The sequence below is a fragment of the Cnephaeus nilssonii genome (genome assembly GCF_951640355.1).
Source record: "Cnephaeus nilssonii genome assembly, chromosome: 3".
Classification (NCBI taxonomy): domain Eukaryota; kingdom Metazoa; phylum Chordata; class Mammalia; order Chiroptera; family Vespertilionidae; genus Cnephaeus; species Cnephaeus nilssonii.
The window spans coordinates 53,420,820-53,442,418 of record NC_137074.1 but is presented as its reverse complement, the minus strand read 5'-3'; the positions used below and the strand labels follow the sequence as shown (position 1 = coordinate 53,442,418).

Below are 21,599 nucleotides of genomic sequence, written 5' to 3'. Positions count from 1 at the left end.
CCCTACTGAGGATAGAGACCTGATACCCAGGCATGTGCCTTGACCAGGAATTGAACCATTGACACTGAATCACCGAACCACACCAGTTTTAAAAAGAGATAGGCGTGTTCACCAATGACAATCTAATTTCATTTTATATTTACATTAGTTCATGTATTTTGTATTGATTTTCCCAAAAACTATCTTTAGCTTCAAAAAAAGTTTATTCCAAAAACCACAGAGCCAACCTCTTTGACTCAACCCTTATGTTGATGCTAAAATTTTCCCCCAGGCAGTTACTGAGATATTACAATGAATCCAGTTTTAACAAATGTGTAGTATTTGGTTCTTTATTGAAAACCTTTTTCCAATTATCAAGAGATGTTCTCTTAAGTAATATGAATTCTAGGCTAAGACACTGCTCCTTTTTAGAAGAGAGCTTTTTTCCCCAAAGGTTTCAAAATACTTAACCAGAAGAAGGTGATTTTTCATGATTAGTCAAATTCAAAAGTTTCAGAGCATTAATACGGTTAATATTGAGAAGAAAGTGCTTCTCTGGTGGTTAAGGTCTCTTATGGTTATATTCAAGACCTCAAAAGAAAATTTGTCAACTACATACATTAATTTTTTAATCCTATAATATAAATGTGTTGTTTTTTTCAAATGAAAAAAACATCATCTTTTTTTTTCCCCAGAAATGTAGAATAAAATAAAATTTTAATTTTTAAATTTGATTTAAAGTGCCCAGTCTTTCTTGCTAAATTACCAAATATTCCATCCCTTAAGACAGCCCTGTTAAATGCAAAGATAAAGATAAGTTTCTTCATTATGGAAATAAGTAGCACCCATGTAGAAGCAAAGCCTTCAGTCCCGTGGCATGATGTGCAGCCTGGGCAGCCAGGCAGCACCAGGGTTAAATGAGCCAGATGTTTGCATACCTATATCTTTATTAATGTGCCTGAACTTCTCTGGGTCGAAAGTTTAGACATGCCTGGAGGGAAGCTTAAAGAAAAAATTCTGCAATAAAGACTAAGGGGTGGAGAATTCAAAAAGATATATGCATCCCTATGTTCATTGAAGCATTATTTACAACTAGAGGCCCGATGCATGAAATTCAAGCAGGGGCTCGGCCCTCGCAGCCCCGGCTTCATCCGGAAAGTCTTCCGGAAGATCGTTTGGCTGTCCGGTCTAATTAGCATATTATGCTTTTACTAGAGGCCCGGTGCATGAAATTCAGCCCGACCTGTACCCTCTCCAATCCGAGAGACCTCAGGGCATGTCCTGCTGACGGCTTAGGCCCGCTCCCTGTGGTTCTCTGCTCTCTGCGGGGCTTGCCTGCTCCACACCATAGCAATGGGCAAGCAAGCCCTGCTGGGTGCTGCCTGCAGCTGCGCTTGTCTGCTCCTGGGTCGCCGCAGCAACAGCCAAACAGGCCCTGCTGGGTGCTGCCTGCAGGCCCACTTGCCTGTTGTGTGTTGCCGGCAGCTACTACCAAGCAGGCCCTGCTGTCTGCTGTCAAGCTGCACCGCTGGACCCATCCCCAGGCCCACCCTGAGGTTGCCTGTCCAGCCCTGCCTGGCTCCCTGGCCCCGCAGCAGCTGCGGCCGCTGGGGTCTGGCCCTGCCTCCCTCTTTGGCCCTTGAAGCAGCCTCGGCGGCTGCTGACCATGCCCTCCCCCAGTGCAGGTGCATGGAGGCAGGTCCAGGCACTGCTGCCACCCCCACGCCGCTGCCGCCACCCCCCCCCGCCCCGCCTGGAGAGACCCCTCAGCGTTCACAGGTCAGAGCGGTGGGGGCGGTGGCGACGGTGGTGGCGGCGGCACCCGGACCCACCCCCATCAGCGTTCGCAGGTCCAGGGGCACCACCACTGCCGCCACTGCTCTGACCTGCGAACACTGAGGGGTCTCGCCGGGGGCGGTGGCGGCAGCGGCGGCAGGGGGCAGGGTCTCTCTGGGGGGCGGCGGGGGCGGGGTCTCTCCAGGGGCGGCGGCGGCAGCGGCGGCACCCGGACCCGCCCCCATCAGCGTTTGAGGGTCCCGGGGTGCCACCACCGCCGCCACCGCTCTGACCGGCGAACAATGAGGGGTCTCCCCTCAGCGGCGATGGATCGGGCCATTGAGAGGCGCAGGGGGCGGGACTCGCGAGAGCCCCCTGCACCTATCAATGGCTGGATAGGCCCCCCTGAGTCCCGCCCCCCAGCCTCCCGCTGCCCAATCGTGGGTGTAGCGGAGTGATGGTTATTTGCATATTACTCTATTATTAGATAGGATTATTATACTTGTAGATAGCCAAGATATGGAAACAACCTAAGTGTCCATCAACAGATGATTGGATAAAAAAAAATGGTACATATATACAATGGAATATTACTTGGTCATAAAAAGAATAAAATCTTACTATTTGTGATAACATGGATAGACTAAAGGGTATTATGTTAAATGAAGTAAGTCAGGCAAAGACAAATACCGTATAATTTCACATATATATGGAATCTAAGAAACAAAATAAATGAACAAACAAAACAAAAACAGACTCATAGATACAGAGAACAAACTGATGGTTGTCAGGTGGAGGGGGTTGGGAGGATGTGTGAAAAAGTAAAGGGATTAAGAAATACAAATTGGCCCAGCTGGCGTGGCTCAGTGGTTGAGCCACCTATGAACCAGGAGGTCATGGTTCAATTCATGGTTGGGGTGCATGCTCAGGTTGTGGGCTCGATCCCTAGTGTGGGGCATGCGAGAAGCAGTGATCAATGATTCTCTCTCACCATTTGTGCTTCAATCTCTCTCTCCCTCTCCCTTCCTCTCTGAAATCAATAAAAATATATTTTTTAAAGTAAAATACAAATTGGCAGTTACAAAATAGTCACAGTGATGTCAAGTACAGCATAGGGAATCCTATATAATAAAAGCCTAATATACAAATTGTTTGACTGGTAGTTCGACTGGGAGTTCGACCGCTCGCTATGATGTGCACTGACCACCGGGGGCAGCACGGAACATGGTGTGTGTTGGCGATGCAGCACTGGCAGCGGGTGGCAATGGAGGTGCTGCCGGTCCTGATGGGCCCCGAGAACAAGACCATGGCAGAATGGTGGAGCAGGTGAGTGGGTGGTGCCAGGCCAAGGCGGGTGCGAGCAGGGGCCCAATTGCCCTGCTGATAGCCCTGCAGATGGTGACCAGTGGCAGTGACAGAGGGCAGGGCCACTACCTGGCTCCCAGGTGCTGAGGGAGCCAAGCGGGGGGGCCCCCTGCCACCGGCCTTACCAATCGCCCCGTAGATGACAACCAGCAGCCGGCAGGCCCTGATTGCCCAATCAGGGCTGTGCCCCCAGGCTGGGACGGAGAACTGGGTGGCTGCAACCAACCTCCTGTGGTGCCTGGGCTGGGGGCTGCAACCTCTCGCCGGCTACCTGGGGGCGGGGGTGACAGGGACGGAGGTGTGGTGAGAATGCAGGGTGTCCGCTGAGCTCGCTCTCACTCCCCCTGCTACCCTCCCCTGGGACTCCAGAGCTTGCTCTCTGGGGAAGCCCCTGCGCTCAGGTGCCGGGTGCCTGTGAGGAGCCCGCCCTGCAGGCACCTGCATGGCCTCTTTCGGGTGAGCCAGGAGAAAGAGGGGCTGGTAGGGCTCCCCATGGATTTGTGCAGGAGCTGGTCTGTGAGGCTGGCCGGGAGAGAGCATGCTGCCCGCCCGGCTTCCGTGCAGCACCACTGGGCAGCCCAGAGGCCCACGCTGCACCCCAGCCTGCGGCGTCCAGCCGCGCTCACCACATCTCTGTGTGTGGACTCAGCGCCATGACTCAGGCTGAAGAGGGCACACAAGAGCCCTGGTCAGCTGGGACCCAGAGGTCAGCTGGGACCTGCCCTTCCATATGAGATGCTCGCGCTTTGATCACCAGCCAGGCCTAGGGACTGTACCCATGCACGAATTTTGTGCACCGGGCCTCTAGTATTGTCAATAATATTGTAATAACTGTATGATGTCAGGTAGGTACTAGAATTATTGGGGGAAGGGGGGAGGGATCACTTATGTAAGTTATATAAATGTCTAAAACCACTATGCTGTACACTTGAAACTAATATAATATTGAATATCAACTGTCATTGATTTAAAAATTTTTAAAATACTATGGGGTGGAGGTTCAGAATTCTCATAGAGTAAGGCACTTGATTAGGCACTTGCTTCAAGTAAAAAAAATAAAAAACACCTCAGGAATTTAACAAGTCACGCTGTCTTGCTTATGAGGAAGAAGGCAACGTTAGACTACAAGGGTAATCAGACCATTTAAAACTCCATGGCTGGAGAGAGTGTTAACTCTTTCAATGTGAATTATAGCAATTTTTAAAAAGCAAATTAAGTTTCTACACCTTTTTTTTTCTTTTTCTTAATCCTCTCCCAAGGATATTTTTCCATTGATTTTTAGAGAGAGTGGAAGAGAGAGGGAAAGACAGAGAGAAATATTGACATGAGAGAAACACATCCATTGGTTGTCTCCTGCATGTGCCTGACCAGGGCCCAGGAGCCTGCAACTGAGGTACGTGCCATTGACTGGAATCGAACCTGAGACCCTTCAGTCTGCAGGCTGATGCTCTGTGAGCCAAACTGGGTAGAGCTCCTTTTTTTCATTTTTAACATTTGTCCCAATCTAGCAAAAACTTAAGTAAGTGCACATACCCTAGCCCTGGTCACATCATAGCATGATGTTAATTTAATTGATCATGTCCAGTGTTGTTTTCAATTTATTTGCTATGCATAGTATTTAAATACAAAGCTGTTTTGTTTAAAATATTTTATTGCATTCACACTAGCTACAGACAAAACCTCAGCCAGCTCTAATTTATTAAAAATAAGTGGCTCACTTGCAAACGTCTATATTTAAATAGTTACTAATTACAGGTGATACACTTCTCAGCTCATGTGCACGAATGCATGGATTGAGCTTCAGAATGTGGTAGGAGAAACTTGGGCCCTTACTTAATTAGAAATGACTGTGCTTCAACTTTAACCTTTTGCACTCGGATGTCGAGTGTGACTCGACACGGTTAGCGTTAGAATAAAGGAATCGAGAAAAAAGCAAGCGAGTGTAAAGGGTTAAAAGGCACTTCCTTTATTTGAAATTATGAGTAGATTTGTTTACAGGACAGCAAAACTTGTGCCTACTCTCTCCTCAATAAAGTCCCAAAACTTGGTTTCTCCAGATAAAGTTTGGATTGGAAAACATTCATTCTGCAATTGTCATTAACCTTATTTCATCTTCCTCAAACATAAACAAGAGCATTCATTCTTCATCTGTCTTTCAGTCACCAGACAGAAGCTATTGACAAGCAAAAACTTACTAAACTTATTACAGATTCTTGGAGGATAGCATCTTTCAGAGCCTGTATCATCTCTGTAAAAATCAACATCAGCAGCAAAAGTTTCTTGAGAGCCCAGTCCAATTTTGTAAGATTTTGTTTGTTTGTTTATAAAAGTAATATAGCTCCATTTCCAGCAATGTGGCAGAAGAGATAAGCTTTAACTACAAAACCTGCAAATGCCAGATAATGTGCAATACATGTTTTCTAAATGCAAAGCTGAGATCAGAAGAAGGGAAGGGAAACACTTTGGGCTGAAGGAGTTGAAAACTAGGATGGTAAGTTAGTGCACTTGTGGGCAGATTTCTGAGATCTAGTGTTTTAACCCTGCATGGGGAAAGGAGACAGTGATCTTAAATCAGGACACTGTAAGTTGAATATTTTCTGCATAAAGCTGGAGCCCTCAGTGAAAAGGTGAACTAGAAACATCAATGAAGAATCTATCTATCTATCTATTTATCTATCTATCTATCTATCTATCTATCTATGCCTAATATGCAAATTGTCCCCTCGGGAGTTTGACCGGGAGACCAGGAGTTCGATTGCTCGCTATGATGTGCGCTGACTGCCAGGGGGTGGCGCGGAATGAAGGGAGGCCCCGGCCAGCAGCCAGAAGGCCCTGATCGGCCCTGATTGCTGGCCAGGCCTAGGGACTCTACCCATGCATGAATTTCGTGCACCGGGCCTCCAGTATAATTAAGAAAAGGAAAGAATTTAATGATACAGAAACAACTGAAAATAAAGTCAAAAGTTGTTTTTTTAAAGATAAAATAGACAACCCCCTGACAAGGTTAATTAAGAAGAAAAAAAGAAGAAGAAGAAGAAAAGAAAGGAAAGAAAGGAAGGCCCTGGCCAGTGTGACTTGGTTGGAGTATAGTCTCATACACTGAAAGATCATGGGTTCCATTCCTGGTCAGGGCACATGCCTAGGTTACAGGTTCGATCACCGGTTGGGGTGCATAATGGGAAGCAACCAATCCATGTCTCTCTCGCATCAATGTCTCTCTCTCTCTCTCTCTCTCTCTCTCTCTCTCTCTCTCTCTCTCTTCTCTCTCTCTCTCTCTTCTCTCTCTCTCTCCTTACCCCTCTCTCTTAAAAAATATCAATAAATATCAATAAAACATATCCTCAGGTGAAGATTAAAAAAAGAAGAAGAAGGAAGGAAACATTAACAATTAACCTAACTTTACAACTTAAGGAACTAGAAAAAGAACAAACTAAACTTAAAGCAAGCAGAAGGAAGGAAATAATAAAGATTAGAGCAGAGATAATGAAATAGAGAATAGAAAAGCAATAGAGAAAATCCATGAAACCGAAAGTTATTTTTTAAAATATATTTTTATTGAGTTCAGAGAGGAAGGAAGAAGGAGAGAGAGAAACATCAATGATGAGAGAGAATCATTGATCAGCTGCCTCCTGCACGCCTTCCACTGGGGATTGAGCCCGAAACCCGGGCATGTACCCTTGACCAGAATCGAACCTGGGACCCTTCAGTTCCCAGGCCAACGCTCTATCCACTGAGCCAAACTGGCTAGCACTGTTTTTTTAAAAAAAAGATCAACAAAATTGACTAAATTTTAGCTAGATGAAATAAGAAAAAAAAAGATAGAGAGAGAGAGAAGACTCAAATTACTAAAATCAGAAATGAAAGGAGGCATACTAACAATTCTACAGAAATATAAAGGATTATAAGAGAGTACTCTGAACAATTTTACACCAGCAAATTGGGTAATCTAGATAAAATGGTCAGTGTTTGTTTTAGATACACAAAACCTATCAAGACTAAATCAAGAAGGAATAGAAAGTTTGAATAAACCTATAACTTGTAAAGAGTTTGAATCGGCAATCAAAATATTCCCAACAAAGAAAAGCCCTAAACCTAATGGATTCATTGGTGGATTCTACCAAACATTTGAAGAAGAGCTAACGCCATTCTTCTCATACTTTCCCAATAAATTGAAGAGGAAGGAACATCTCCCAACTCATTTTCTTAGGCCAGCATTATCCTAATATCAAATCCAGACAAAGACACTATTTAAAAAAGCACAAAACCACTATATCCACTATGACCAACATTCCTTATGAATTAATGCAAAAATCCTCAATAAAATAGCAACAAATCAGGTTCTGCAGCATATTAAAAGGATTATACTAGTAGGCCATGAAATGTATTAAGGAAGACATACTCATTAAATACAAATTGCAAAATAGATAATTGAGAGACCTAACCTGTAATCTCCCTACCCAGACAACTACATTGTTTTTATGTCTTTCTAGGATTTTTTTCTATGCTTTAAAAAATATATATCGTTTAACTTACCCAGTATTTATAACTTGATATCCTATTTTTAAATTTTACCTGATATCATGAGCATTTCTTCATGTTTTTACTTTTTGTAAACATAGCCTGAGGATAGACAAATCTTTTATGTCTTGGATGGTAGTTTTTTGTCTCTTCCCCTTTTTGGACAGTGGAGGAGCTGGCTCCTGGGGACTGGACCAGCTAAGCCCAGCAGCAAGATTTTGGGTGTTGCATGTAAATAACTCCCCTTGCTGAGTTCTGGAGGGCCCCTTTTCCAGCAAAGCCATGTCCTCAACCTGAATCCTTTCATTGTTGCCATTCCCATGCCCCCAGCAGCACAGGGTAGGTCTCTGTCCTGGAGCACTTCCCTGAGTGTGTCCAGCTGTAACCACCTCTCTGTGGCCTAATGAGAGCTTGGGGCTTGTGCAGTCTACTGCTTCTTTGCTTGTCTTTCTTTAATAAAATTTACTTTATGCTTGTTCTATTGTGTTGCTAGTATGTTTGTGATAGTGTGTGTGTATGTGTGCCCATTCCCCTTCTGGAACATTGGACATCGCCTTTATACATTAAACTAGAGGCCCGATGCACAAAATTTGTGCAAGGGGCTCAGCCCTTGCAGCTGTTGCGGCAGCCTTGGCCCTTGCAGCCCCAGCTTCATCCAGAAGGTCATCCAGAAGGTCGTTCGGCTATCTGGTCTAATTAGCATATTATGCTTTTATTATTATAGATAATAGTCATCATAAGAATAGCCCATAATTAACTATTTTCAATGTGTCTCTATTATATGAGAAGCTTTGATGGCTACCTCTGTGTATAATATTTTGTGTTTTTTTTAATTATTTCAGCTCATTTTCTTAACCTAAGTAGAATTACTGGTTAGTGCTGTTATAAAAGTTTGCATGTCATTAATACACATTGCTAAATTTCTTTGCAGAAATGTCATGCCAATCTACAGTCCCATTAGCAGTATATGAGAGTGTACCTGTTCCCAAAGATCCTCCCCCTTTGAAAAAAAATACTTGCTTGGTAATACAAATTTTAAATCTCATCAAACAGGACTGTGTCTGTCTTTTGAATCTTTACTTAAAGAACTCGCTAGTCCTGGGCTGAGTTGATTAGATGCTTCTCTAGGGAATAGCAAGGTGGGCCACTTCCTGTCTCTGACAGTTTTATTGTGTAAGGGGAGTAGGTGCAGTCTTAACAAGTCTCTAAATCTGTTGGGCTTGTTGCTAGAAGGAAGAGATTAGCATTAGTTACCGCAAAACTACAGTGTTGTATTTGTCTTTCATCGCCATTTAAATAATACCTCTCAAGCCACTCCTTCAACGGATTGTTCAGCTATTTATGGAAACAGTTTGCAGTTAACCCAATGTACTAAGCTTGACTAGGTTATTCTTAGGCTAGTAAACTATGGGGGGAGGGGGCGCTCCAGCGTTTCTAGAACGAACTGCCTTCCTCGTTTACCAGAATGCAAGCCAGGCTATCCAGTTTCCATCAGTGTTGGCCAACCGAAGCTTGTTGATCTCACCTTGGCCAAATACATAACATATTTGCAGAACAGAGAGCTAGGCTTTTGACTGTGAAGAATTGATATCTGAGAGAAACAGGTTCTCTTCTCTTCTCTCTCCTTGCTGTATGACACTTCAACTTCACCAAAAAGACCTAAGACACCTTACTTCTTCATCTCCTTTGATGTCCTAGAATCTTCTCCATCAGGAAATGTCTCTGCCTTCACCAGGCCCCCTATCCCACACCAAAAGAGAGGCTGAACACACACACACACACACACACACACACACACACACACACACACACACACACAGAGTCCTGTCTGCTTCCCTCCCCTGTCCTTGGATAGTGTAGTCCATCACTTCTCTCTGTCCATGAGTCTCTTTCTGCATTGTTCCTTCTCTTCTGCTGAAAATCACATTTAGGTCTCTCTTAACCTAAAATAAAACCCTTTTCATTTGTCTTGTGTCCTCTTTATCCCCATCTTTGTTTCACTCATGAGCATTCCCTTTTTCATCATCTACTTCTCAAAACTTACTGAAAACACTTGCCTCAAAAGTTACCAAAAAAAATTTCTTCCTAATTACCAAGAATAATTTTCTTCTCAGTTCCCATTAGTATCTCTGAAACTTGGCACCATCCATCCACTCATTCATTCAACAAATATTTATTGAGCAGCTACCTCAATATTCTCTCCTTGAACAGTGTCCCTTGATATTTGCACAGTCTTGCCTCCACTAAAGTTGGACGATTCTCCACCCAACACCTTCCCTTTTCCTTCTGTTCCTTTGCTACTTTTCTTTGCTTTTCATCCCACAGATGAAGTTAGTCTTCTCCAGTCCTATCTCTCTCCTTCTACACCTTTTTTTCTGGCTAAATTACAGCTACTTTCATGCCTTACAAATCTGTAATACTACCCTGACTTCGGACCCATTTTCCAGACTCACCTTTCCAGTGATTTCCTGGCTGGTAACATCAGTCCCCCAGGTATTAGGGCCAGAAACCCCTGAGTCATCATTGATTCCTTCCTCTTCCTTGTCCCCAACATCATAGTTTGGCAGCAACTATTATTCCTCCAAATTATTTCTCCCATCAGGGTCTCTTATATTAACCTCATTACTCTAACTTTTTGTTGACATGCTTATTGATTTGAGAGAGAAAGGAGGAAGGGGGAAAGGGGAGAGAGAGAGAGAGAGAGAGAGAGAGAGAGAGAGAGAGAGAGAGAGAGAGAGAGAGAAACATTGAATGGTTGCCTTCTGTACGCACCTTGACCGGGGATTGAACCCCAGGTGTGTGTCCTAACCAGGGACTGAACCCAAACCTTTCAGTATATGGGACAATGCTCCAACCTACTGAGCCACACTGGGCAGGGTTCATTACTCTATTGCCACAGCCTCTTAACTGCTCCTCCTGACTCCCCTGTTCTCTACCTTGACTCTTAGCTTCCATCACACCACTGCTGAATTGATCTTTAGCTATGGAACCAGGGAAAAGAGTTTCTTATATCACCTCCTTAGCAGAGATTGCTGTAGAAAATGCCTAATTGCCTGCCCTGGAACACAGAGGCTTGGATCCTTAGGGCGTGGGTCTAGTTGTCTTATTAGAGTCATAGAGAATGATGACTGCAACTGTTCTGTAATCCTCTGACAACTGTGATAAGAAAACCAGAGTCCTGAGGCATGTGTCCTCAGAGGGAGGCCATTTGGAGCTGGCTAACCTTCCTCTGGTTGTGGCTGAGAAGTGTTTAAGAGTCTCGTCAATAGGTCTGTTTGCACTGTAGAATGTTTCTGTAATGAGGAATGCTCATTACCAAGGCATTTCTACCCCGTAGGCAGTTTCTGTAGAAGACATAGTCTTCACTTTGAGTTCTTGTGTATCAATTGACTTGTGATTAATGATTCATACAGTTGAGAATACGGATTTTTTTGTACTTTTCTCACTAGGTACATAGAAATATTGACACCGCATATTTGTATAGTTTGTTATAGTTTCTCTTAGTTAATAGTACCCCCATTTAACAGGTGTGGAAAACTGAGATTTGAAGAGGTTAAGTGACTTGTCCAACATTGCATAGCTTGTAAATGACAGGGCTGGGGCTCAAAGGTAAGAGTAAAGACTTGGGCCGAAACCGGTTTGGCTCAGTGGATAGAGCGTCGGCCTGTGGACTCAAGGGTCCCAGGTTCGATTCCGGTCAAGGGCATGTACATTGGTTGCGGGCACATCCCCGGTGGGGAGTGTGCAGGAGGCGGCTGGTCGATGTTTCTCTCTCATCGATGTTTCTAGCTCTCTATCCCTCTCCCTTCCTCTCTGTAAAAAATCAATAAAATATATTTAAAAAAAAAAAGAGTAAAGACTTGGAAGTTGTGAGCTGTGGCTAAGCTGTGGGACTGTCATCGAGTGCATGGCCTCTCCACAGCTGGGCTCTTCTAACCCTACCTCAAAAGAGCTGACGTAAGAAATGGAGAAATGGTGACCGTCCTGCCCTGAGTTCTTGGCCTGCCACATGCACAGTGGTCTGAGTCTGGGGCCCCGTTTTCAGGAGCAAATGATGTGACATCAGGCTATTTCTGCCAATTTTCCTAGTGTCTCCTTTTCTGTGATGATGTCAGAGTGAGTTGTGATGGGTGTTGACCCCTTGGAGTGACAAGACTATTGTCAGAAGACATGTGTGGCATCCCCTAAGATGGGTAGTTTTTAAGAAGTTCTCTCAGGGACAGTGAGGGCCCTGGAGCTGGCTTTGAGATGTGGCATTCCTCACTCTGAGACCTGGGATCCTCCATGGATTTCTCTGCTACCACTGCAGCCACACAGCACCATTTCTTATCCCTTGAACTGTGTCTGGTGGGAGATGTCCAACAGTTGTCCTAATGCTCTCACGGCTGCAGGGATGACAAGGGTGATGGTGCCAATAGGCAGCATTTCTCCTGTGTGGCCCTCTGGTGACTCCACAGGTATGAGGAGGCAGTGGGTGTGCTGTTGACTCAGGGAAAGGAGTGGTGGCAGAGATGGTGATGATGGCGGGAGATAACATTGCCACAGAGTGGTGAAGTCACTCCCTGCCGAGAAAACAAAGCCCGTGTCATGCATGCATATGTTGTGGGCACAGGCTTGTTCTTAGGGCCTGGTCTGTTTGTCTTGAGCTATTCCTGCTACTGGGAGTCAGGAACCCATTAGCCACATCACCCACAAAGTTTCACTTTTCTGCTGTTATTTCCTGATTGGTGAGGCCAGGCTGTGCCTAGGGCGGTATAGAGCCAAGGAAAGCACCTAACTGCAAGGATATCTTTGAAGAGAACATGGACTCCCAGATGGGCAGCAGGTGTCCTGAAAGGGGTGATGGTGGAGGGGGGAGGCAGCACCACCAGCCTCGCTTCCCTGTGTAGAAACCCCAGAGCCATTTGTGTGTCTCAGTTTCGGGATTGGCACAGCCAATAACTCCCCACCCCCCCACCCCCATCATGTCGGGATGCAACCTCAGCCCCCTCACGGAGGAGGAAGCAGGTTGTGCAAATTGTTGCTCACACACAAATCTTCACTTCCCAGGATCAAGGATGAAGATTCTGTCATTCCCTCAGAAACTCTTGGTGTCCTAAGACTGAAATTTCTGAGAGGTTCCTGGGCTGTGGGTGGTTTCAGGAGTCTGCCCCTCTGTGGTCAGGGTTTGTGTTGCTATCTTAGAGGAAACAGAAACTGTGACCAGCGCTGTGACTGCTGGGTATTTTTCCTCCATTGTTCTGAGAACTCAAGAAGAGGAAAAATGCCACCTCGAAATGCCCTTAGGATAACTGATCTCATGATATCTCCAGCACCTGGAACGGTGGCTGGCACACAGGAATTACTTCACAGACATCTGTTGAATAAATGAAGTCTTGTGTCCCCATCTCCTGGTCATTGGTTCCTTCAGCTGAGATTGGAGAAAGGTTTGAGGTTACACCTATTTCTCCTTTGACTGTCACAGTGGTCCTGGAGCTAGGAGGAAACCAACATGATGGTTGTAGCCTGTGAGGTGTGACCAGCACTGCTGTAGAAGGTAGCCAAACTCCTGGGGGCAACTCTAGGCTAGGAGGGTGTGCCTGCCTTAGATGGAGCCAGGGAGAGATGAGCTCCAAAACCAAGATGGTGGAGGCTGGAGATGGAACTTTTGAGGAGAGGAAGGCATTGGGGGAAAAGAAAGTTGGACCTGTGCTGGTGAGCATATAATCAAAGCTGGGTTTTGATGTTGTTGGCTTGGTTCTGGAGCTTCTAGGATTATCACCAGGGGCAACCTTGGTGCTTGTCACACCAGATGCTGGGAGAAATTAGGTCAAATGACCTGTGGTGATAACAAAGGTGAAGAAATGTCTAGTCAGTAGGCATTGTTTGAGGTGTGACTGCAGTGGTATAGTTGGCAAAAAGAGATAAAGTTCTTGCCTTGGAGCCAACTGTGCAGGGTGGATTCTAAATTGTTTTCCTCGGTGTTATTGAGCTAAATTTTTTAAGGCAGCTCAAAGGAGATGGCTCCATTTACTAATAAGGAAAAGGAAGGAGATACGTGAGAAAGCTGTAATGATGTCATTGACTTTTCTGATACCCCAGTTTCCTCAGAACACAGGTCAGCTGGACTTTGACTTGGGGAGAAGAAAATGAAGCAGGAAAGTGATGTTGTAGTAACTGTTGTGGTTTGGTGATTCCCGACACACATGGTTTTTCTGATTCCCTCTAATGAGGCCCTTTCTGAGCTTGAGATGGACAATTAACAGACCATGGAATGGTTAAGAGCACGGGTTCTAGAGTCAAACTGACCAACATTTGCTGTGTGACTTGGGCCAGTTATGTGATCTCTCTGAGCTTGGGGTCTTTATCTATAAAAAGTGGGATGATGGTAGATAATGCCAATACCAATTGGGTAATGTATGCAAAGTGCTTAGCTAGGTACCTAAGCTCAATAAATGGTACTCTGTGCTGCCTATTATCTTGGTCTCTACAAATTTCTGGGAGCCTGGCAAAGGCAGCAATCCTTGTGACTGTGTCCTTATTAGGGCAGAATTTCCGTTTACTATTGTTTTCACACTTGTCCCTTCCCTTCCCAGATCCCCACTGCTTACCAACAGGCCAAACCACAGCATCTTCTGCCTGAATTCCTGCAGCCATCTCCTATCTGGTCTCCCATTTCACCCTTGCCCTCTTCCAATCTGTTTTCCCACACGGTATCCAAAGCGATTATGCCAAGGTTCAAATCCAATCAAGAGACTCCTTCACCTAAAGCTCATCACTGCCCATTTTAGATCCTTAAAATCCACAACCCATTCCATGGCTTACAAGGCCCTGCATGATCTAGCAGCTGCCTATTTCTTTCCAGTCTTCTAAAGGGTCAGCTTCATTTTTGACTCAGCCTCTCTTCCCCTGCCTGGCTCAGGCTTTCCCGCCCCCGATGCCCACCCCTCCATCTGGCTTACTACTCAGCCTTTAGGACTCAGCTCATATGTACCACACTTCCTCAGAGAGGCCTTCCTAGATGTACTAATCTAAACAAAGTCTCCTTCTTTTCCTCTCACCATAACATTTATCCAATACTTACAACACTATCGTAATACTTTTCACACTACATTTGTAGTTGGGAATTTTTCTGTAATTATTTTATGTCTCACTGTATGCTAGATCTTAGCTACAAGAGGCTGGGCCCTGTCCCATTCCTCACTGTGTACACACAGTGCTGCACTAGAACAATGTCAGCTACATGGTAGGCACTGCTTCAATAGTAGTTTAACAAATGCATGGATGAGTGAATGATGAATGAATATCTCAGCAGGGGTTGTGAATGCTTCTGTTCATTGATGGGCTGGGCTGCTGTGGAGGTGTGTTTGTCAAGGGTTGTGAGCTGCAGTGCAAACCCAGGGAATGAGGAATTAGAACACTGGGTTGTCGTCCCAGCTGCCCTTTTTATGGGCTGTGTGGCCTTAAACAAGCTTTGGAGGTAGGAACCATGACTTACTCATCTTTGTGTCCAAAACACTTGGCACAAGTAGAAGTTCAGCAAGTAAAATCACTCCAAACTCTTTCCTCTTCTGAATTCCTCCAAACCCACTATCAACAGGACTTTTAGAACTCAAATTGCAACTTGAGTTGGGGTATCTATAGAGAGAGCAGATGTCTGTGTAGACCTTAAAAATGCACACGTGAAGAAGTGAGCTGCCTGCAGCACAAGCCAGTGCCCTCTGTGCAGGCAAGGCCAAGGCTGCAGAGGCCACAGGCACAAACACAGATGCCCAGCTCCTGGGGCCTGGTTAGAGTCTCACAGAAAATCTTTAGTATTTCAACCTCTACGAAGAGCCAGTAACTTGATTTCACGTCAGATCAAGTCCTCAGCACTGTGCTAGGGGATGGGGGATACAACGATGACTAAGTATCTGCTTTCCATGAATCCAGCTTAGTAGGAAGGAAGATGAACAATAGAGGCAAAAGTCTGGAACTAGGAAGAGAGACAGCCTACAACATCTTCAGTCCTGGTCTTCGGAGAAGCGGCTCTAAGAGCTACATTATGTGCCTATCTGGAAGGTTTAGCAGTTCCACGAAACCAGAAGACACAGTGGCAAACCACTTGTTTGAGCACATAAAAGGCTAACTGCTCCTTGGCCTCTCAGGCAATGAAGATAGATATCGCTCGCCTGTAAAACACTGCCAGGACAGCGTCTGCCTCCGGGGCTGTGCCCAGAAACCAAGGGTGTGGAGGAGATTGCCAGTCAAGGAACCGTGAAGCACCGGTGTCAGCCAGAGCGGGGCCTCTGACTGATGGCAGAGCTGGCATTCAGTCCGTCCGTAAGATAAGCCACCTTCTGAATAAACCACGCTGGCCCGTGCAACCCCACGGGAAGGACAGGGTTTGTTTTCAGAGGTTCAAGGATTCCTGGATGAAAGGAAATGCCTCTGAGCCAACAGAGGTGCCCATTCGGTTCCTGGCTCCATCACCCTCCTCACCCCCAATCTCCCGACTCTAGAATGGAGTGGTTCCTGTCTCAAACAAGATTTCATGGCTCTTCCATTTTACACCAAATACTACCTCGTTTTATCCTCTCCACGGGCCAGTGAAACAGCCTCTTCCCATTTGACTCATCTTGCCAATGCAAACACTGGATTGAAGGGACTTTTCTCATGTTCCCTGGGCTGCTAAGTGGCAACCTGACATGGGGTCTTCTGATTTGAAAAACCTGCTCCTCACTATCCATTTTGCTGAACAATTGGCCTAAATTGGATTGGTTTTCTTGTCAGGACCTCTTGTTCAGAAACTCTCTCCTTTTGGGTGTCCCCAAGACCAGTGAGAGTTTTTGGAGGAGAGGGAGTAGGTGAAGGGGAAGATGGCCTGTGGAGGGTCTTGGTTCCCTTGGTGGCGAGTTGGGTAGGTCTCTCCCAGACCAACAAACAGATTGGAGGTCCTCTGAGAGAGGGAGAGCAGGAGACCCTTCCCTCTGGGGACCTCTTGATCATGGATGTCCCTGACCTGCACTTGCTACAGTCCCATAACGTCCCTGTGGCCCCACAGGGTGGTGGCCCCTTGGTTACAGGCCACTGATCGCCTGAGACTGAGGCTTATTTTGACCCAATTTTCTTACTGCAGGGCATGGAATCAGGGTTGCCAGGCTTCCTTCTGAGTCATTCCTGCCAGGAGCCAAGGAGTTCCTGTTGGCCCCCTGCCCAGCCCACCTTTTTCACCTCCTTTCTTCCTTCACATTCAAGAGCCAGGGCTTTTCCTTAAGGAAGCCCTTACCACTGTGACGCCTTTGTGGTTTCTCCCTCTGGCCTGTGCAGAGGCTCTGATGCCTGCTCCAGGGGCGACTTGACAAGGGTGTTGGCAGCAAGCAAGTGTAGAAATAGACCCTAGATTCAAATATGGGCAGGTCACCCATGAGCCTCCTCAGGCATCCAAGGGAATGGTACCAACCAGTGTCCACGCTCCCAGAAGCTCCCACGAGAAGATATGGGAGGCTAACTACCCATTCTGTGGAGACTACTTTCTCCTTCAAGGCCCTCCTGATGCTCAATCAGATGCTTGGGATGCCACCTCCCATCCCACGGCCACCACCTTTCCTGGCCCTTCTTCATTCTGTCCCCTGGATAAAGCACAGGACTCAGGGCTCCAGGGCATCCCTGCCCTTCTCCAGGGTTATCACAGGGACTCCCTTTCACCTTCATGGTCCTTCAATCCCTCACAGCCCATCACTCCCCACCTCGCTTTCCCTGTCCACTCCCACCCCAGTTCTTGCCCCTTTAGGCTCCTCTCCACAGACTTCCTGGCTCGTCCTGAGCTTGAGGACTCTAACTTAGGGCCACGTACGGAGCTGGTACCAAACACTTTTTGTATTGACTTTAAATGAGAGAAAATCAAAACTTAAGAGCTTTGGAATCTGGAGGCCATGCCATTCACCACCCCACTTTTTATACAGAGGAACTGAGACCTGGAGAGAGACACAATAGGACCTAGTCACAGGGACCAGATCAGTTAGTGGCAAAGCCAAGTCTGGGCCCCCAAATGCCTAACTCCAAGCCAACTTCTCCCCATTGCCCATGGTCAGGACTCCCACGGAAATGTCTTCTTCGCATCCCTCTATTTTATTCCCAGGTCAAGCCAAGTGGCCTGGCTCTAAAGGTTCCTTCCTGTGTGATGAGTCGGGGGAAGGGGGCCCTGGTGGGGGAGGGTTGGGGAGGTGGTGGTTGTTTCATTTGCTCTTCGCCAAGCCTTTAAACATTTCGAAGAAGGCAGACTATTCCCTTCACCAGCATTGTGTCTCTTATTATCTGTGAGAGAGCCTGTTCCTTCCAACCCACTACCCACGAAAGGAATCCTTGGTGAGAGCCTCCCAGGCTTGTTGAGCAGGGGAAGGAGCAGTGATCCTCTCTTTGGTTTGGGTTCCTGGCCCCTCACAATCTCCTAGGCCCCAGATCCTCTCAGAAGACTCAGACATCCAGAAATACAGAATAAAACCTGGTCCTAGGGCCAGGGGGGCAGCTTGGAAGGTGGTGAGGAGAGGTCAGGGGAACGTCATCAACAGGCATAGCTTCCACCCGACTCCAGCTCCATATACAGAGGGGCCGGGGGGGGAGGCCAAGGCCAGCACCCGGGCTAAAAGCCCTCCCCTAAGGACATTAGCCCAGAAGAGGCTTTTAAAGCCAAGGTCAGAGGCAAAAGGCTGACTGCCTTCATGTCAGCTGCCCTCTCGTTCCCGCTTATTTCTTTCCACCAGCCTGCCTCTGCCTTTTAGTTCTGCCTGTCTCCTCTGATTTTTCTCCCCTCTGTGTGTCTGTTTTGATTCATCTGTTTCTCATCTGTCTTTTCATCTATCTCTACATCATTATAGAAATGTTTCTTGATTCTGTCACCTAGCTCTCTCGTGGGTTTGTTTGTTTTTCTGTCAGTCTCTCTCTTCAACTCTCTCTTCATCTTTCTATAGTTCTGCCTACCTGTCTTTTTCTCTCCACAAAATAAGTGCCAGTTCTCCCAGTGGGTTTCCCCAAACCAGGGGACTCCTGACCCCCAGATATCTCTCTTCTCTCTGTGTCTATCTTTTCTTTTCTCTGTCTCTCTAGCCTCTTCTCTCTGTGCCTATCTTCTCTGTTCTCTGTCTCTCGATCATGTACACCTCTCTCTCTCTCTCTTCCCCACCCCATGACATGCCCCGGCCTCCCTGGTGATCTTTCCGTCCCCAGAATGCTGCCCCAGGTGCATCACTTACCCAGGACCACTGGCCAAAGGAGGCAGGAACATAAGCAGCTCAGGAATACCCAGGGGACCCTCCTCCGATGAGTCCCCCTCATGGCTCCAGAAAAAGTCCTTCAGGCTCCCCGGGGACTGAGCGTGGAGCAATGCTGTGAGAAGCAGAGGTGAACCTGTCCCCACTGGCTGCTGGCCTGAAACAGGTGTATTTCCCGGAGGGGCCAGAGTACCAGGGAAAGAGGACAAAAGAAGGTGGGGCCCCATGCCAATCATCCTTGCCCTGTCTTTTCTTTCCTCAATCTCCGCCCCCTTCCCCCACGAGGAAAAAAAAAACACCCTATACAGTCATTGCTGTGCTCCTCGTCAGCCTGAGCCAAGTAGGAGGAGGGATGGGAGGGGATGTGAGGGAATAGAAACCAGGGAACACTGGAAATGAATGGGCCACCCTCTGGCCCGAGATCCTGGGCCCTCTCCTGCCTCCCCAGGGGCTGCCTCTGTATTGCTGGAGCTGTGGACTGTTGCAGTGGAAAGCAGCTGGGTCATCCCAGGAGAAGGCAGGGGAGAATGAGAAAGAAAGGGACCAAGCAGGGGTGAGTTCAGGGCTGCATGAGTAAGAGAAAGAGTGAGATTTGAACAAAACAACAAGAAAGCCTGCTGCATGGGAGAACGTATTTGCCAATGTTATCTCCGATAAGGGTTTAATCTCCAACATTTACAGGGAACTCATACAACTTAACAAAAGGAAGATAAACAACCCAATCAAAAAATGGGCAACTGACCTAAATGATACTTTTCGAAAGAAGACAGAAGGAAGGCCAAGAGACATAAGAAAACATGCTCAAAGTCACTAATCATCCGAGAGATGCAAATCCAAACGACAATGAGGTACCATCTCACACCTGTCAGAATGGCTATCATCACCAAATCAACAAAGGACAAATGCTGGCGAGGATTCAGAGAAAAAGGAATCCTTGTGCACTGCTGGTGGGAATGCAGACTGGTGCAGCCACTGTGGAGAACAGTATGGAGTTTCCTCAAAAAACTAAAAATGGAACTCCCATTTGACCCAGTGATCCCACTTCTAGGAATATATCCCAAGAAACTAGAAACACCAATTAGAAAGGACATATGCACTCCTATGTTCATAGCAGCACAATTTACAATAGCTAAGATTTGGAAACAGCCTAAGTGCCCATCAGCAGATGAGTGGATTAAAAAACTGTGGCACATATACACAATGGAATACTATGCTGCAGTAAAAAAGAAGGAGTTCTTACCATTTGCAACAGCATGGATGGAACTGGAGAGCATTATGCTAAGCGAAATAAGCCAGGCAGAGAAAGATAAATATCACATGATCTCACTCATTTATGGAATATAATGAATAACATAAACTGATGTACAAAAATAGATCCAGAGACAGAGAAACATCAATCAGGCCATTAAACCTCAGAGGGAAGGTAGGGGAGGGGAGGGGTAAGGGGGAGAGATCAACCAAAGGACTTATATGCATGCATATATGCCTAACCGGTGGACACAGACAACAGGGGGGTGAGGGCAGGAGGGAGGGTATGGGGGGTAGTGGGGGAATAAGGACACATATGTAACACCGTAATCAATAAAGAAATTAAAAATAAAAAAATAAAATAAATAAAAATAAAAAGAGTGAGATTTGAGGAGACCCTAAGGAGCATGGGGAGTGGGGGAACAATGTGAGGTGAGAGGTGGGAATCAGAAATACCCTGTATGAGACTTTGGGGAAGGAGCGTTGGGCTTAGAATGTCTGCTCAGTGCCAGGCACATGGTAGACCCTGGCCAGATGGTGGATTTGTTGAGATAACAAGAGTCAGGGTCAGGAGAGCCCGTGGCAACCTGGGAAAGTAGCTTGAGGCATCTGGGATGGGTAGTGGGGTGGAGGGTAGAACTGGGGAGAAGGAATTGTGACCCCATGAGGAAGTGAGGGTGCTAATGGAGATGTTGAAGCTCAGGTCACCTCATTTTGACCTTTTGGGATTCACAGGCACCCAGAAGGGATAGGAACCCCAGACAGGGTGTGCCGAACAGAGAAAACAACGGAAGCCTTCCCCCACCCTTTGCCCAGTGAGAAGCTTCTGGTTCCTCCAGACTTGATTCTGAGTGTGGGGTCTGTAAGTGAGTGGTCCCAGAGCAGGGAGCTCAGGGTCTCAGACACCACACAGACCAGGAAGAGGAATTGACGTTTCCACATTCCCCGGCAACACTGGCCTTGCCCAAGGAGAGGGAGATGCCTGACACAGGGTGCCATCTCAGAGGACCCATGAAGGCCCCACCCTGTTGGCTCCTTGCTTTCTGAAGCCAGAATTCCAATTATAGCCGAGGCCCAAAGGCGGGACCTTCCAGCTATAGCGCAGATACTACAGAGAAGGAGCATGGTCCCCCCAGCAGTCCCTCCACCTCTGCATGGACGAGTTGATCTTTTCTTTCCTGGGAGCAGGAAACTCACAAAGTTAAGAGGGATTTTAGGCATCTGGACAACATAGGAGGATATCACTGAATAGAACTTTCGGACACGCCAAGGCCCAACTTGGCCTTCTTAATCTTTTTTTTTTTTTTTTGTCAGTTCTTGCTCATGAGTTCTCCCTATTAAGTTGCTGTGTGTTTTGTTTGGTGGCACTCTCTGGACTAGAGTTTCCCGTCTACAGGAGAGGAGGAAGAAGGCATTTCAGGGTAGACCAAAGTAAGAGTTGGACATCTTGCTGACTCAGCATAGATAACCTCCCACTTTTCAATA

General features: G+C 46.6%; 1 protein-coding gene across 1 annotated transcript in view; it reads right to left on the bottom strand.

Annotated features, from left to right (window-relative positions):
- Window positions 1-18,930, bottom strand: part of MUC4 (mucin 4, cell surface associated) — a gene marked incomplete at its 5' end in the record, with an annotated part of 52,546 nt that extends 33,616 nt beyond the window's left edge. The window contains one exon of the mRNA XM_079766305.1: window positions 18,849-18,930. Within this exon, the coding sequence (XP_079622431.1) occupies window positions 18,849-18,930 (82 nt within the window). The remainder of the gene's footprint in view (window positions 1-18,848) is intronic.
- Between the last annotated feature and the right edge of the window lie 2,669 nt (window positions 18,931-21,599).